This window comes from Plectropomus leopardus, chromosome 12, assembly GCF_008729295.1.
Source record: "Plectropomus leopardus isolate mb chromosome 12, YSFRI_Pleo_2.0, whole genome shotgun sequence".
NCBI classification, from domain to species: domain Eukaryota; kingdom Metazoa; phylum Chordata; class Actinopteri; order Perciformes; family Serranidae; genus Plectropomus; species Plectropomus leopardus.
Window position 1 is genome coordinate 2,961,482 of NC_056474.1, and position 15,051 is coordinate 2,976,532.

The 15,051-nt window shown below is 39.0% G+C and overlaps 2 protein-coding genes across 2 annotated transcripts; one reads left to right on the plus strand and one right to left on the minus strand.

Moving 5' to 3' along the window:
- Positions 1–272: 272 nt before the first annotated feature.
- Positions 273–5,003, minus strand: LOC121951190 (patched domain-containing protein 3). Its single transcript, XM_042497427.1, has 4 exons — positions 4,284–5,003; positions 2,979–3,100; positions 2,754–2,899; positions 273–1,786 (listed from the first exon to the last, which is right to left on the minus strand). The coding sequence occupies exons 1-4, from the start codon at positions 5,001–5,003 to the stop codon at positions 273–275; spliced, it is 2,502 nt and encodes an 833-aa protein (XP_042353361.1).
- A 1,192-nt stretch (positions 5,004–6,195) lies between these two features.
- LOC121951065 (ras-related protein Rab-18-B-like) lies at positions 6,196–11,867 on the plus strand. The gene is made up of 7 exons (XM_042497253.1): positions 6,196–6,372; positions 6,727–6,782; positions 6,946–7,007; positions 8,544–8,616; positions 8,846–8,964; positions 10,066–10,137; positions 11,583–11,867. The coding sequence occupies exons 1-7, from the start codon at positions 6,305–6,307 to the stop codon at positions 11,751–11,753; spliced, it is 621 nt and encodes a 206-aa protein (XP_042353187.1). The 5' UTR covers positions 6,196–6,304; the 3' UTR covers positions 11,754–11,867.
- Positions 11,868–15,051: the final 3,184 nt, after the last annotated feature.

Below are 15,051 nucleotides of genomic sequence, written 5' to 3' on the forward strand. Positions count from 1 at the left end.
AGGTTTAGGCAGATGACTGACAGTACATAACAAAAGACAAAATATTAAAAAACAAAAAAAAATGGGCAAAGCTGGCATGATGTTACTTACTGGCATTTTAACAGTTTACAAAAATATCTTTAGAAAATAACTGTTCCACTGAAAACGGTAGATTATTCACAGCAGCTGCTGTGTCATTTTAAATGATATTTCTTTTAAGAAAAAGTGTGAAATATTCAAATTTCAGTTTGGTTTTCAAAACTTCATTCACAAACTGTAGCTACAGTCCCACTTTACCACCACTTCCCGCAGGCCCCAAACAGAGTCAGAAACACTGGGATGAACACTAACCCGTGGAGCAGCCCAAATGCAATCACAAGAAACACGATCTTGAAGAACGTCCTGAAGATGTAACTCCCGGACACGGACAGCACCACCACTCCTAAAATAGTGGACATCGCTCCTTGAAATATCGGATAACCTAAACGTGCCAAAGCATCCGCAGCTTTCTCATTGACGTCACTCTTTGAGCTGGAAACAAAAGCATAAGAAATATGTGATGAAAAGTCGACAGAAAACCCGATGCACATGACGAGGTTGATCATGGAGATCGAGTCCAGGTTTACACCCCACAGCGCCATGAACCCCGTCACTCCGACGATGACCGAAACAACTGCGAACGCCACCCACAGGGAGCAAAGAGGATTGGGTATGAGGATGAGCGAGACGACCAGCATCACGACCACAGCCACCAGGATGGTCTGAATGGTGTTGTCCTGGATGACGGTATACTGGTCGAAGTAGATGAAAGCAGGGTGGTACACCAGGAGCTCTACTGGGCACTCTTCAGCTATCCTCCTGAGTCTTATCATCATGTCTTTCGTTGAGGTTTTGTTCAGCGTCTGAATGAAAAACCGAGAAGCCTGAATCTTTTTGTCTGCGGTGAAGTTGATATCTTGTCTAAACACGGATTTGAGTTCTAAGAAACGGGTCAGATGTGTTTGGAAAGCCTCCTGAGAACTTATATTTAGATTGGTTGCGTTTGCAAACTCTTTAAAAGAAAGAAACCAAGCAAAAGTGCTGTTGACAAAGCTCAAATTCTCAAAATCCGAAATGCACAGATTCTTCAGTTCGTCCTCATCCCAGTACGCAAACGGCTGCTTCACTGCTACCATCACATTAAGGCTGTACTCAGAGAAGTGATCCTCTTGATTGTTGTAGTAATTGACGATGTAGGAATCGTCCAAAGCTAGATTCCTTCTGTCAAGTCCCTCCTGTAAGATACAGCAACCATAGATGCTAACAGCCAGATAGCATGCATAAATGAAGAATACACATGCTTTAATCCATTTGTGAGTTAGAAACGGACCATAGAAGCACTCAAACATCTGGCTCGTGGGCCCTGTTTCTTCCCTCTCGGTGATCCGATCGTATCTCCCTCCAACGCAACACACACCGAAGGCGTTTGAACTCCCGGAGGGTAAATCTTCTGGGATTTTGGCACGGGTGAACCAGTGTTTGTTCTCTGCCTCCCTCCGTCCGTTCAAAGCCATAAACGCCCCCAAGAATGTGATGGCGTACAGGTAGCAGAAGCAGATAGAAATCCCGGCGTACAGGCAGAAGGACCGGACGGAGCCGAAGGGCGAGCTGCAGCCCAGGAAGAGCGCCAGAGCGTCGGTCAGGGTGGTGATGGAGATGGAGACGGCAGCATCTTTGTAGGTCTCAGCCAGCCGGTCGGGGACGCTGTCCAGGACGCGGGTCCTCTGCCAGCTAGAGATCATGATGAACATATCATCGAGTCCAATACCTTTCGAATAAAAGTCAGAAAAAAGGAGAGTTTAAAATGCGACTCTCACTGTTTGTTGTGCAACATTAACTGAGATTGGTCCTCGAGACTTTCTTTTTGACAAAATATTTGCCTAGATTTACTTTAAAAAATGTTTTATCCCCCTGTTTTTGAAAGTGTTAGCTCTTTAACAAATGATGTGTTGACTACTTTGCATTTTCAGGCTATAGACTATTGTCCGGGGATAATTTCACTTTTGTTCCAGGCAGCCATTTGATTCTAATATTTCTGTTCATCATGACAATCAATAGATTAATTTGGGCCTGAGGAACTTTCTTAGCTTTAAAAACCCATTTTAAAAAAAATTGTTTGCACTGCAAGAACTAGGAACATTTATAGATTATTTATTTATTTATTCTATTATTTTAACTTATATTTATTTGTTTATTTTTTTATTTTTCCTTTTTTTAAGTATTATTGTTTTATTAACTATTATGTATCTGCAATATTATTTGCATATTGTATATATCCCTCTTATCATTATCCATATCCTACATATTCCTGTTATTTGCTCCATCTTTTCTCTCTTCTTTCTCAGCTGTAGACATGCATGCACCAAAACACATAAACACGAATAACCTCAATTACCACCCATAGCACAGTAAAATAACCAGTTTGCATATCAACAACAGTATTAATACCAGACTGTGAGATTTGAACATGGCTTATGAAATTACATCTGGTCTAAAAAATGATTGAAATGTATTCTGTAATATTGCAACTTGGTGCTGGAAAGTAGAAATATCAAAATATGTAATTTTCTTTTTAAATCAAAAATTTGCAGTGTCATTGCAATGCAGGTATTATTATTTTAGATTAATAAAAAGTCATGTTTTTTGAGTACTTTCTAATTTTATTCTTTTATTTATTCTTGGACAGTACTGCATCGCATACATTACAATTATTATGAATTTTTAACACAACCTACCTAATATCATGAAAGGACAGGAGGCAACAGTCATGACAAAAGGTTGATCCAACAACAACAGCGCACCAAAACCACTCAGGACTGCCAGACCTGTGGAGAGCACCCCACAGGCCGCCACCCACACCTTCGTCCTCACATTATCCAACCTGAGAGAAAATCAGAGATGTAAAAGAGCCAAACATCCCAAATTCATCACAAATGATGTTCAGACTTTTCTTCACCAACCTCCAACAAGACATGATGGAGAATGTGATGGCGATGGCATAGGTGATGGAGAATAAATAGATGACGGAGGCTGGAGACTTTTTAAATTCCCACTGCATTGACATGGAGGTGGAGAATGACACCTGGAAAGATTATTAGTACATTTAACGGGGGATATTCGGGGGATATTTTGGTAGAAATTAAATGTAATACAAGTATGTTTTCTTTGGTTTATAATCACCTGAAAAGAAGTGGTTGTGTTTTCGTAACCTTAGAGTGAGCTGTGTATATCTACACAGGGAGCACATCCTCATTTACGGAGTCCAACATGTTTCTACATGAAACTAGAATGGTTAAACCAAACACTACCTCTAGATAAGGGAATTATTGTTTTCGTATTGGCCGCAATAGTTTGCAGACAAACAGCATTGAGAAAACACTGATTTTTAACGTGAAACCGCTTTGTTCAGTATTTTCAACAGTTTTAACTGCCAGGTCCATTTGTTTTAGAGAGGAAGAGTCTTTTGCGGATCATTTGGCTCCTGGAAAAAACCTCCTAAATGTCTGGATGAGAAATAAGTTGAGCATGCATTAGCAGGTGCTAGGCTAGCATCCTTCATGTGACTTGCCAAACAGCATAGGAGAAACACTGATTTAAACGTGTAACTGCTTTATTCAGCTTTTTAACCTGTTTCGATCACCTGGTTTGTTTGTTTTGGAGAGGAAGAGGCTGTGGCAGAGAATTCAGCTACTGGAAAAACTTTCTGAAAGTCTGGATCTTAACGTTATCAGAGAAAAATGGTGAACACACATTAGCAGGTGCTGGGTTCACGCTTCATGCTGTTACAAGCCAAACAGCAGCAAAAAAAATCTGATTTGTAACATTAAACAGCTTCATTCTTGTGATTTCACTGATTTTAATCACCTCAACAGTTTGCTCTGGAGACCTCTGCTGATATTTCAGCCACCGATAAAATCCACCTGAACATCTGGATCAGAAATAACGTGAGCACACATGAGCAGGCGCTGGGCTAGCATTCCCTCTATGACAGACCAAACTGCATAGAAGAAACATTGTTTTTTAATGGGAATCTGCTTTATTCTGTGTTTTTAGCAATTTTTATTACAACGTCCATTTATTTTAGAGAGGACGAGACCTATGTGGATAATTCGGCTTCCTGGTACAAACCTCCTGAACAATTAACACTGAAGAGATCTAACCAGGAGAAGTTACAGCTGTAATCTACAATCCCCCAAATCTTACACAGTGCTCCTTTAATAAAACAAAAGCAGATCATTTAAAAAATATATTTAAGTTCTGCTTACCTGGACAGAAGTTGACGATATGTTTGAGACCAAATTAATGAAGCTTTCCAACCAAACATCAGTCTTTGTTTTGTTTTCCTCACGTAAATAGTAACGGAGCTGAATGGCTCTCGCACTTTCAACATTTGAGCTCTCTTTGCACAGTTTAACACTCCCCAGACTTAGATATAAAGGGAACCTCCTAAAATCAGAGAAGTACCACGGATATGTCAAATTCACTGTGTCTATATTGTTGCTTTTGTGTTCAATAATGTCTAAAATGTCGTTGGAGGTGCAGGATCCCATCGCTTCAGCACAAACATCCACATACCCGAATGACTGGCTGTCAAACTGCACGACCATGCTCCTCACTTTATAGTCCAAGTCTAGGATGTCCCGGAGTGACTCCACAGTCAGAATATTTTTGTCACTCGTAGCTATGAGAGCTGCATAATTCCCATCCGTACTCAGTCTTAACCGTGAAAACATGGAATCGTTTCCTGGAAACGTCTCTTGGATGTATTTCCTCTCCAGTTTGGCTCGTCCATCGACAGGTGTGAACTGCTCTTCGATGTCGTTTGACATTCTGTCCTCCAGAAGATAAAATCCACTCCCAAGACTTGCAGAGAGAATAAGGGGGGCGATTAAGAACCACCAAGGATGAGATGCGATGAAATGACCCATCATCTCAAAACAGATGCGCAGGGGTTTCTCTATGCAGTCTGAGTGGAATCTGGCCATAGCTGAGAAAACCTGCTCCTTGAAAATCTGGATTTCTGTTTGGTTTTCAGCCAAAAAGCTACTTTAAGGAATATAAAAGAGCTTTTCTCTGCCGTGTCAACATTAGAGAGAGCTGTGAGTGTTCAGAAGCAGCTGTATTTATTGTGCTGCAGCTCCTTCATGAGATGAGATTTGCATAATAACAGGGTCGCCGGCTCTGTAATGAACAGAAGCTGATGAGGTTTGAAGAAAGACTCAGTCAAAGAGCCCATTGAAGACCAGTTGGTGTATTGCGGCTCGCTGGTTCCGTTTCAGTGCTCACTGTCAGTGGTTTCCAGTTGCTTAACCCCCAGGTGATTCCTTCTGATGGCTGAGGTAACAGAAAACTTTGGGGCCTTTTTTAAAAGATTGGTGAAATGTAGCAACACAGAACAAAGATGCATTAAGGATCTTTGTTTAGTTTGTTTTCTGCCTGCCCACCGACTTCCTCTGAATCCCTCATCCAGTTTTGCTTCAGGCTGAAGTGGACAGCTAGGATAAGAATATGCAGCTGTTTAAAATACATGTACAACCCATGAACACAGTGTCACATTTTGTGATGTACTTTCAGAAGTCAGTGGTCAAAAACACAGACATGTGAAAAGGCTTTTTTTAAGTGTCACAAAAACCCTGATAAATCCATAATAATGACATAAATATAATATTTAAAAGATAATTTACAATGTATCCACCAAATAGATAAAACGATATCTGAAAGATTCCTATAAAAAAACAGTGTGCAAATATTATAAGCAGACCAGAAAATGAATGAACAGGTGAATACATAAATAAAAAATGAGAAGAAAATAAACAGATGTACAGACGCACACTATTTTATGTTATGTTATGTTATGTTATGTTATTTTATTTAATTTAATTTAATTTAATTTTATTTTATGTAATGTTATGTTATGTTATGTTATGTTATGTTATGTTATTTTATTTTATTTTATTTTATTTTATTCTATTTTGTGTTATTTTATTTTATTTTATGTTATGTTATGTTATGTTATGTTATGTTATGTTATGTTATGTTATGTTATGTTATGTTTATTTTTTTTATATTTTATTTTATTTTATTTTATTTTATGTTACGTTATGTTATGTTATGTTATGTTACCTCGTGATCCTCCGTGACGTCACGCGTCGGACGCTTGGGCGGAAGTTGCGTGAACAGCAGGCTGTCACCGGAGCCGCTAGCTGCCTGCTGCTCCCCAAAAAACGAGTAAAATTAATCGATTAAAGCGTCGCCGACTGCGAGTCAAACTACCTCCGGCAGGAATATGGATGACGACGTGCTGACGACGCTGAAACTGTTGATAATTGGCGAAAGCGGAGTCGGGAAGTCGAGGTTTGTGTGTGTTTTTAGCGAGCTGTTAGCTAGCTGCTGAGACTGTTTATGTTCTTCTTGTTACGTAAGTTGCAAAGCCTCCGCTCAGCAGCTGCTCATACGGCTAGCTGCTGATGTTTTTGTCCTTCTTTTGACAAATTCTTACTGCTAACAGGTTGACAAATAAGTGACAAATAACGTCACCGTCATAGAGGCATCAGTAAAACTTTACACTGCTGTTTGTTGAGTGAAAAGTCAGCTTAAAGCTGTGTTATTGTTGTTGTGTTAATATTATTGTGAAAGCCTTTTAGTCAGCTCACAAAAGCCTATTGTGTCGTCTCATTTCCATGCGATTTTATCTCTCCAAACAGTCAGTCTCCTCCTGAGGTTCACAGATGATACTTTTGACCCAGAGCAGTCAGCGACAATAGGTTACACACACACACACACACACACACACACACACACACACACACACACACACACACACACACACACACACACACACACACACACGAACATAACACTTATAATACACGCTGCTTGTTATTTAACGCCCTTTCTCTTTCCTGTCTTCCTCTCGTGTCTGATCAGGTGTGGATTTCAAAGTAAAGACACTCGCAATAGATGGAAACAAAGCCAAACTCGCCATCTGGGTAAGACTGAAGTCACTTTCTGCTTTTCAGTATTTGTAGTTGTCAAGAAAAACACGATTTATCTGCAGTGTTTATCCGCCAGATGGCGACGTTGCTCAGCAGGAACACGGAAGGTGACTGAAAAACATGTAGTCAAATAAAAACACAGCAAGCACACACAGGGAGGCCATAACATAACCTCAGCCCAAAACACTGAACTCCTACACATTTATTTCCCTTTTTAGGAGAAATGAGTTTGTGCGGAGGAGCTCAAAATACTTAATGAGGAAAAGAGGACTTTGTGAAGTCACATGTGGTTCAGAGAAAAGTGCCTGAAAAAAATCCTTGATTTCAACGTTATTATCATGATAATTTCCTCTTTTTTTGTTACATTTTTATGGCTAAGTTTCATGTAATTCTTTTTTTTTTTTTTTAATTAATTTCTTGATAAATTTTGGGCCACATCTTGTTATGTTGCTCATAGCCTTCTCCCCATGTTTTTGAAAGAAATCAAATCAATTTGCTCAGGTTTTAAAGGGTGAAAAAGGGAATAAACCAGAATTTTTAGTTTTTACCAACCACAAAAACATGTTAAACGTTTCAACAAAACTTAAGTGCACAGTTTCCAGAATGTTTTTACTTATATTATATGAATATAATTTCCTGATCAAATACACAAGTACTGCATTGCTTTTATTAAAAGAGTATTCTGTTGGTTGAAAAACTGACATCTGGTATGAAGGACTTTGTAAATGCTGGTTGCTGCAGCAGCTCTGTTGTGTCATCCTGAAGGCGATTTTATGAATCCTCGAAAAAGAGGACAAACAGGATCAGCCACATTTTTTTTGGCCCTGGTTTCCACTGCGTTTTATGAACACATCCCAGTTGTTTCTGCTCTTTCTCAATATTATTTTCTGGCCATATTTGTAATTCTGAACAATCCATCTTTGCTCTTCGCCTCCAGGTGCACATACCATGTGCACATGTTAAAAGTTAAAATACTTTAAACAACACTCTGTAAACAGTCTCTGAAATGCTTTTGCTTGAATCTAATTTGCTGATTAGATACAAGCACTGCAGTACTTTAAAAATGTATTCTGTGTTGGCAGTAAAACTTTTGATCAATAAAGGTTTCAAAATATTTGAACTCCTCCTCAGTCAAAACAAGAAAAATAATGACAGGTGCTGAGCTCACTCACAATGATTAGCTCCGTAGTCTGACTTTTGTAACACGTGTAAAACTCAGTCTGAGTGTGGACGCTTCCTCGTGTACCCGTTGGTCTGAAAAGTTTCCTAAGACTTTCTTTTGTAGCATTTATGAATATTTAATATGTTGCTAAGTTTTATCATCCCTCAGTAATTTCCCACAGTATTAATATATGATCACTGTGTTGTTTGCATTTTATTTTATTGTCATTCTATTGCTGACTTGTTTTCATCTGTTGTTTTAGTGAAAAGCATTTTGTAATCTTGTTAAGAAAAGTGCTATATGTATTAGGTTTATTATTATTATTATTATTATTATTGTTCAAAGTTTGGTGTCTTTTACTTTTGCAGGACACAGCCGGACAGGAAAGATTTCGCACCCTGACACCCAGCTACTACCGCGGTGCACAGGGAGTCATTCTGGGTAAACACTGATGGTTTAAAAAAAAACACGTTTATACCAGACCGACCGAGAAACAATTTTCTCTTTTCATGAAAGAATCACATCCTCTGGTTATTATAGCACTTTCTTTACACATTAGTCTGAAAGTGTCTTTGGATAAAAACTGTGAATCAGCAGCTAAATATTCATCATAATAAAATGTTATCACACTCGTGTCTAACTGCTTTTTTTGTTTTTCTGGTTTTAACAGTGTATGACGTGACAAAGCGCGACACTTTTACGAAGCTTGAAAACTGGCTGAATGAGCTGGAAACCTACACAACACGCAATGACATTGTGAAAATGCTCGTTGGGAACAAAATTGATCGGGTGAGTCTGATGCTTCTAACAGCTTCACACGTGCAGCATATTTTTAAACAGTTTAAACAGCTCTGTTTTGGATAAACCGGCCAAAGGCTCAAATTTGGCCTTAGAGGGGATCTATTATGCTTTTTCTTTCTTTTTTTAGATGTCAGATATTTATATGAAATGTGGCCAAAGTTTCAAGTGATGAGGTAAATATAATTAAAAGTAATGTGTGTGAGTAAAACTTCTGAATACTCTGTTTCCATCGTTTGTTTTTTCTTCCGTCGAGACAAACTGATGTCAGCTGTGACAGACTTGTTTATGTTACAAATGCTGCCTTTAAATTGAACTCTTGAGCTCGTTGTTACGACCTGTGATGTCATGTTCATGATATTCTTGGTGTTTAAGCGGTTAAGTTGGTTAAGAAGGATGGCGATGGATGTTCAAGACATTAGCAGCTTTATTTATATTGCAGCCATCACACTAACGGTCATAATTTCCGATCAAAGATGATGAAGGTGTGTTATGCAAGCGATAATGGAAAGGCGAGCCCCTTATATGTGGGAGCGGCCTCGTATGAAGGATTTCTGGGAGCTGATAGTCCACGATTTCACGGATGAATTGTGGATTCAAAACTTTCAGATGATCCGCTCGACTTTCTCAGAGTTACGTGATGCGACAACAGCTCTTGTAGCTCCTGCTGCATCATGAGGGAGCCAGTTCCTACGGACAAGCACAAAGACACAGCATCATGTGACCTAGAAAAGACTAAAAAGTGTTTCCATTGCAGTTTTGCAAAATAAAGTTTTTAAATTTATGGGTTAATGGAAACCCGCCTTGTATGAGTAAAATAAAGTGTTATTGAACATTAAAGCATGAAATGGTCCAGCAGAACCCTTAAATACACATATGAACCTGAAAATTAGCATAATAGTCCCCTTTAATGTCAGCCACGGCTTTATACGTAAAAAAATAAAACTCATGCGACACCAGAAATACTCCAAAGTGTTTTCTAAATGTGCTCAGCAGCTTTTGGTGTTGCCTCACTTGTCCATGATGTCTAATCATTTATTATGTGTGTTCCACGCAGAGAAAATTACACAGGAAGTGTGTTTGGTTTTTCAGGATGACCATGAAGTGGACAGAAACGAGGGGCTGAAGTTTGCGAGGAAACACTCCATGCTTTTTTATTGGTGGGTAAAATCAGACACGGTCATTTAAACTAATAGAGCCATAAAATGTGACTTACTGTACAGCCATTAAAACTCACCGTGCTGCGTTTAAAAGTCAGAGCTGTAATTGTGCACTTGGACGCAGTCGGGACATCACTTAGTAAGTCATGCAGTCACTTTGGGTTTGTTGCCTTGTTTATACTGAGCTGGCATCTTCGAGTGTCTCGCGCTGAAAGATGCGGCCGCTCCAGCAGAACTGCATTATGATTAACATCTAGCGGGCTTTCATTTATCGGATCCATGTCTACACGTGTTCCTGATTCTCATCTCCAATCTGCCCCTCTCTGGGAAATTACGTTAACATTTTCTGTGGAGTTTCCATTTTAGAAAGGCTAAATTAAGGGGTTTTGAAAAGGGTTGGGCAAGAGGATGTCGTGGATTTAATCCGCTGTGAGGATGTCTTCATCCTGCTGGATGTCTCCGGCTGCTTAAATGAAGTCATTTCATACTTTATATATGTCATGTTTGTCAACACCGGGAACATTTTTAAAGCCTGTCGTTTTAGTTTTAGTACGCCGTAAAAAAAAAAAAAGAAGAAGAAGATGTTTTGGATTTAAAAGCTCACGTAATGTTTTTTTTGTAACATTTTGGAAAGTAATCTTTTTGGCCTGTGTCATAAATCTTGATCGAGGGGCCCTCAGCTCTGGAGCGACCTGCCTGAGGAGATAAGTCTCACACAGAATCAGTGGCTTCTTTTAGATCACTTATTAAAATTCACTTTTACAGACTTGGTTTTATGTGATGTCATGTGATGTCTGCCGGTGTCTCCGCCGGTGTCTCCTCCGGTGTCTCTGCCGGTGTCTCCAAATGTCTGCTCCGCTCTCATTGTCCGCCGGTGTCTCTGAGTTGACATAAGAGGGAAAGAAAACACAAAAAATCTAAAAATTTATTTCGCTCTTGAAAATGATTTTTTCCAGCTTTTTGTCTGAAATGTTGTTTTTTCAATGAAAATGCACAAATTAACTTAATCTGTTCTCACCACATCTCAGCCTTTCATACCCTCAGGTAATGAAAAACAAACAAAAAGAAATTATTTATTAATATTATTTCTCATATTATTATCATTATTATTATTATTATTGTTATTATTATTATTATTTTTTTTTTTTATGACTTTTAGTCTTACATTTAAAAAAAAACTTCATCCATTTAGTACTTGAACTACCTTTTGGGATCCACCAGTTTTCCTACTTTTATTCCTTTTATTTAGCTTTTTTTTTGTTGACCTTTTGTGTTTGCATTTTCTTCTTGTCCTTTTGTTTGACTTCTCTCGACCTTCCTCTGTTTGGCATGTTTGTTGATGTTTATTTTGAACTCCCTGAGACCCTGTCTGTCACGTTGTAAACATCTGTTTGTAAAGGTGTTCAGGTTCTTATTATATTACTATTGTTATCTTGATTTTGTGCAGAGGCCAGTGCAAAGACCAAAGACGGCGTCCAGTGTGCCTTTGAGGAGCTCGTGGAGAAGATCCTGCAGACTCCGGGGCTCTGGGAGAGCGAAAACCAGGGTCAGAGTGTCCGTCTGGGGGCGCAGGAGCAGGGCAGCGGCAGGGCGTGTGGCGGATACTGTTCCATACCCTGAAACCGGACAGACGGGAACCTGATAGGAGCGACTACGGACCAGAAACAGTGAGAGAGAGAGAGAGAGGTGGAGCTGGATGAGTACTTTTTTAAAAAAAGTTAAATGTTGGAGTAGTACTGCTGCGGGTCGAAAGGACTTTGCTGTTTGCACACTTCCTTTCCAACCATCATCTGTCACTACTTTCTGTTAAAAACATGAATGGAAGGATCATGCAAAAATAGCCTCTTGCCTAAGGAAGTATAGTGTTTTTAATTGACAGAACCGCCAAGTGTACGCTGCGTCATACGCGTACGTCTGGTTTCAATTTCTCTTATTGGCAGCAGTGATTCTGTTGTACATTAAGACATCAGGTGAATAGCGTAGTGCCTATTACATGAACCAATTTGTAGGTTTTACAGTACGTAGCTTGTCAAATTTTACCCCCAAAAATTCATGATAATCAAAACATAAGTCCTTCAAATCCTCCATAGAGAAAATATACTTCTCTGCTTTTGCTTATCTAAAACTGCAAAGTACAAAATGTTCTGACATTTGCAAACTCTATTTCATTTATGACACGTCACTCGGTGCAAAAGACTTTGAGTGATCTGTCGTTATGCACCGCAACACTGTGAATGATCCCAAATGCGACATTTCACAATGGTTACAGTTACTGACACAACTTCATTTTTACTGTTAATCCAGTTCTTATTCGTTTGATGGTGATTTCCATCAAATTATGTGTTTCAGAGGCTTCAGATGTACCGTCTTTCATGCAAGACAAGTAGCCGTTGTCTTTTAGGATTTCCTGCAATCGAATCTTTGTCTTTGCATGTCTGATCTGGACCCAACAGCTTCAAGTGACAGGTTTACAGTATTAAAAGAGAATTTTACCTGCAAAATGACCATTTGTATATCAACAGTCGCGTTTTCATCCACCTGTTTTTATGTCCAGGTTCCCACGGTCATGACAAGATCATGGAATTTCACAAACATGTTTTCCAGGCCTGGAAAAGACATGGAATAAGCAAAAACTGACCAAAAGTTTCGGAAAAGTAATTTTAACCCTTTAAAACTTGAGTAGACTGGATTGACTTTTTTCAAAACTGGGAAGAAGGCAACGAGCAACTTAACAAGAAGAAACTACCCCAAAATTTACAACAAATTAGCAAAAAGTACAAGAAAATCTTAAAATCTTAATCTTATATATATATATATATATATATATATATATATATAATGCTGTTGCGCCTCCTTTTTCTGACTTCTAACTGGAGAATTGGCGCCACCCACAGCTTATCTTGATGAACCAACTCCCAACATTTTAAAAAAAAAAAGCATTTTCTTATTACAGTTTTTTGAAAATGTGGTGAACATTTGCACTATATTTGGACTGAAACCCATCTATTTGTTCAGCCTGATTTTTAAAGAGTTCAGTACAGTCAATCTCATTTAGTCTCATGTGCGGCAGAGTAAGCACGCAGCATGCTGCCTGTAGGCAGAGATGTTATAGTTTGGATTGTTTAGTGAAAATGTGTTTGGGATGTACGACTGGATAATTGAGACCTGGATTATGCTGCACGAGTTGTTAGTTAGTTAAGTGATGTTTTGCTGCTGTTAAACTTGGACCCCCATGATTCAATTTTTTTCAGAAATTCAATGTACCGTGTGGAAGTATTTGATATACAAATGGTCATTATGCGGGTGGAGTATTCCTTTAAGAGCTATTGCAATAAAATATTTACTTACTTGAGCTCGCAGCTCTTTTTTGCCTGATCTCATCTGGCAAAACGAAGGAAGCAGTTTGTTCGTGTAGTCTCTGCTTTGACCCTGTGAGCTTGTTTTCTCCCATTTATTTTGCAGTTTCTGTGTGGTGCTGTGGTCCATATAATGTCCCACTGACTCATTGTAGGCATTTCTCACACATTATAGTATGAGAGCATTCCTAAGAGCTTCCCTGTCTGCTGTATGATATGGATTTGATGTATTATTTGTTTGAATTTCTTCTGTTGTCTAAAATCATGTTGACCTTTATCCCTGTCCTTTTTTCCTGTTGCGTTTGCTGTGCGCCTCTTGAATCATACCCAGCAATATGTTAAATTGATATCTGCCTTAACATTGAATGACATTGAGGTCCAGTTAAGTTTGTATTGTTTCAAACTGAAATAAACGACAGCCTCGAGATGCGGTCGCTCAGACTAATTATTGCTTAATTGCCATTTGAGAGCTGCCATTACGTCTCCGTGTTGTGCAGGAGCTCGACTAATCAAAAGCAGGTTTACAGTGGAAACAGGAGTGAGGTGCTCTTTCCATAATACTTTGTTGATGACTCGTCTGCCGTACATGCAAGACTGAAAACATTCTTTGCTCAAAATGTCAAAAAACAGACCAAAAGCGGGAGTGGAAAAATCTGTTAATCATGTTTTGTGAAATAGTCCCTGAGGACTTTGTGTGATTACAAGCTTATGTTTGGTGTCAGGATGTCCCCAGATGGAGGACGCTCACCGCAAGTCTCCCTGTCAGACGTCCTCCCGAGGCTTATCGTGTACTCTATATTTCCAGTAACACGAGTTTTTGGCTGCATATTGAGGTCAGGAAATTCCTGAGATCTCATTTGGCATTTGAAGTCGTGTTCAAACATCAGAAACAGATGACAGTTGTGTGTGTCTCTTATCATCTGAGGATGTTTGCTGTTCAATAAAATACAGAAGATCTATTCGTCACAGCGACATCCCATTGAATTTGTGAGCAACTTAACATTTTATCTTATTGCAATACATTCACAGTTTCATCAGGAACACCTCCAAAAACTTGAACTTAAATTAACTAACTTTTAGGCCACTAGGGGGAAGCAGAAACAAGCTGCAAACACAGCAATAATGGCCAGACTGCTATATGACTGTTTACCATGGATGTATAAAGAGAAGTGGATACAGTGCTGGAGCCGGGGTCCCTTTCAGTGGTGCATGAAGCCAAAACAGCTTGATTTTTTTGGTATTGAAATTGCTTGGATGCTCCATATCCTGGAAATTTTGGATCAGAATCTCAATATTTGACTGCTGTTACGACCTACGTCTGCTAACCAACAGAAGTGGAGCATGAAATGATGCACTAATATGCAGAACTAGTAAATGTTGCTAGTAAATACTAATACTTACCTTAAGCTCTGGCTGCAAAATTGGTGTGCCGAGTTGGCCTCTTCCCCGGCCACGACTGCGTCCGCATTCTCTCAGGTTTAGTTACATTGGACAGATGTTAAATTTTGGTTGGAATGAAAGAAAGAAAAGTTGACAATATTTTAAAAGTTTAAGCCCATTAG

Coding starts and splice junctions, on each gene's coding strand:
- LOC121951190 (XM_042497427.1), bottom strand. CDS start 5,003: ATGGCCAGATTCCACTCAGACTGCATAGAGAAACCCCTGCGCATCTGT. Junction 3,101..4,283: donor TATCGTCAACTTCTGTCCAG/GTAAGCAGAACT, acceptor TAATCTTTCCAG/GTGTCATTCTCCACCTCCAT. Junction 2,900..2,978: donor TCCATCATGTCTTGTTGGAG/GTTGGTGAAGAA, acceptor ATTTTCTCTCAG/GTTGGATAATGTGAGGACGA.
- LOC121951065 (XM_042497253.1), top strand. CDS start 6,305: ATGGATGACGACGTGCTGACGACGCTGAAACTGTTGATAATTGGCGAA. Junction 6,373..6,726: donor AGCGGAGTCGGGAAGTCGAG/GTTTGTGTGTGT, acceptor CCAAACAGTCAG/TCTCCTCCTGAGGTTCACAG. Junction 8,617..8,845: donor TGCACAGGGAGTCATTCTGG/GTAAACACTGAT, acceptor TGGTTTTAACAG/TGTATGACGTGACAAAGCGC.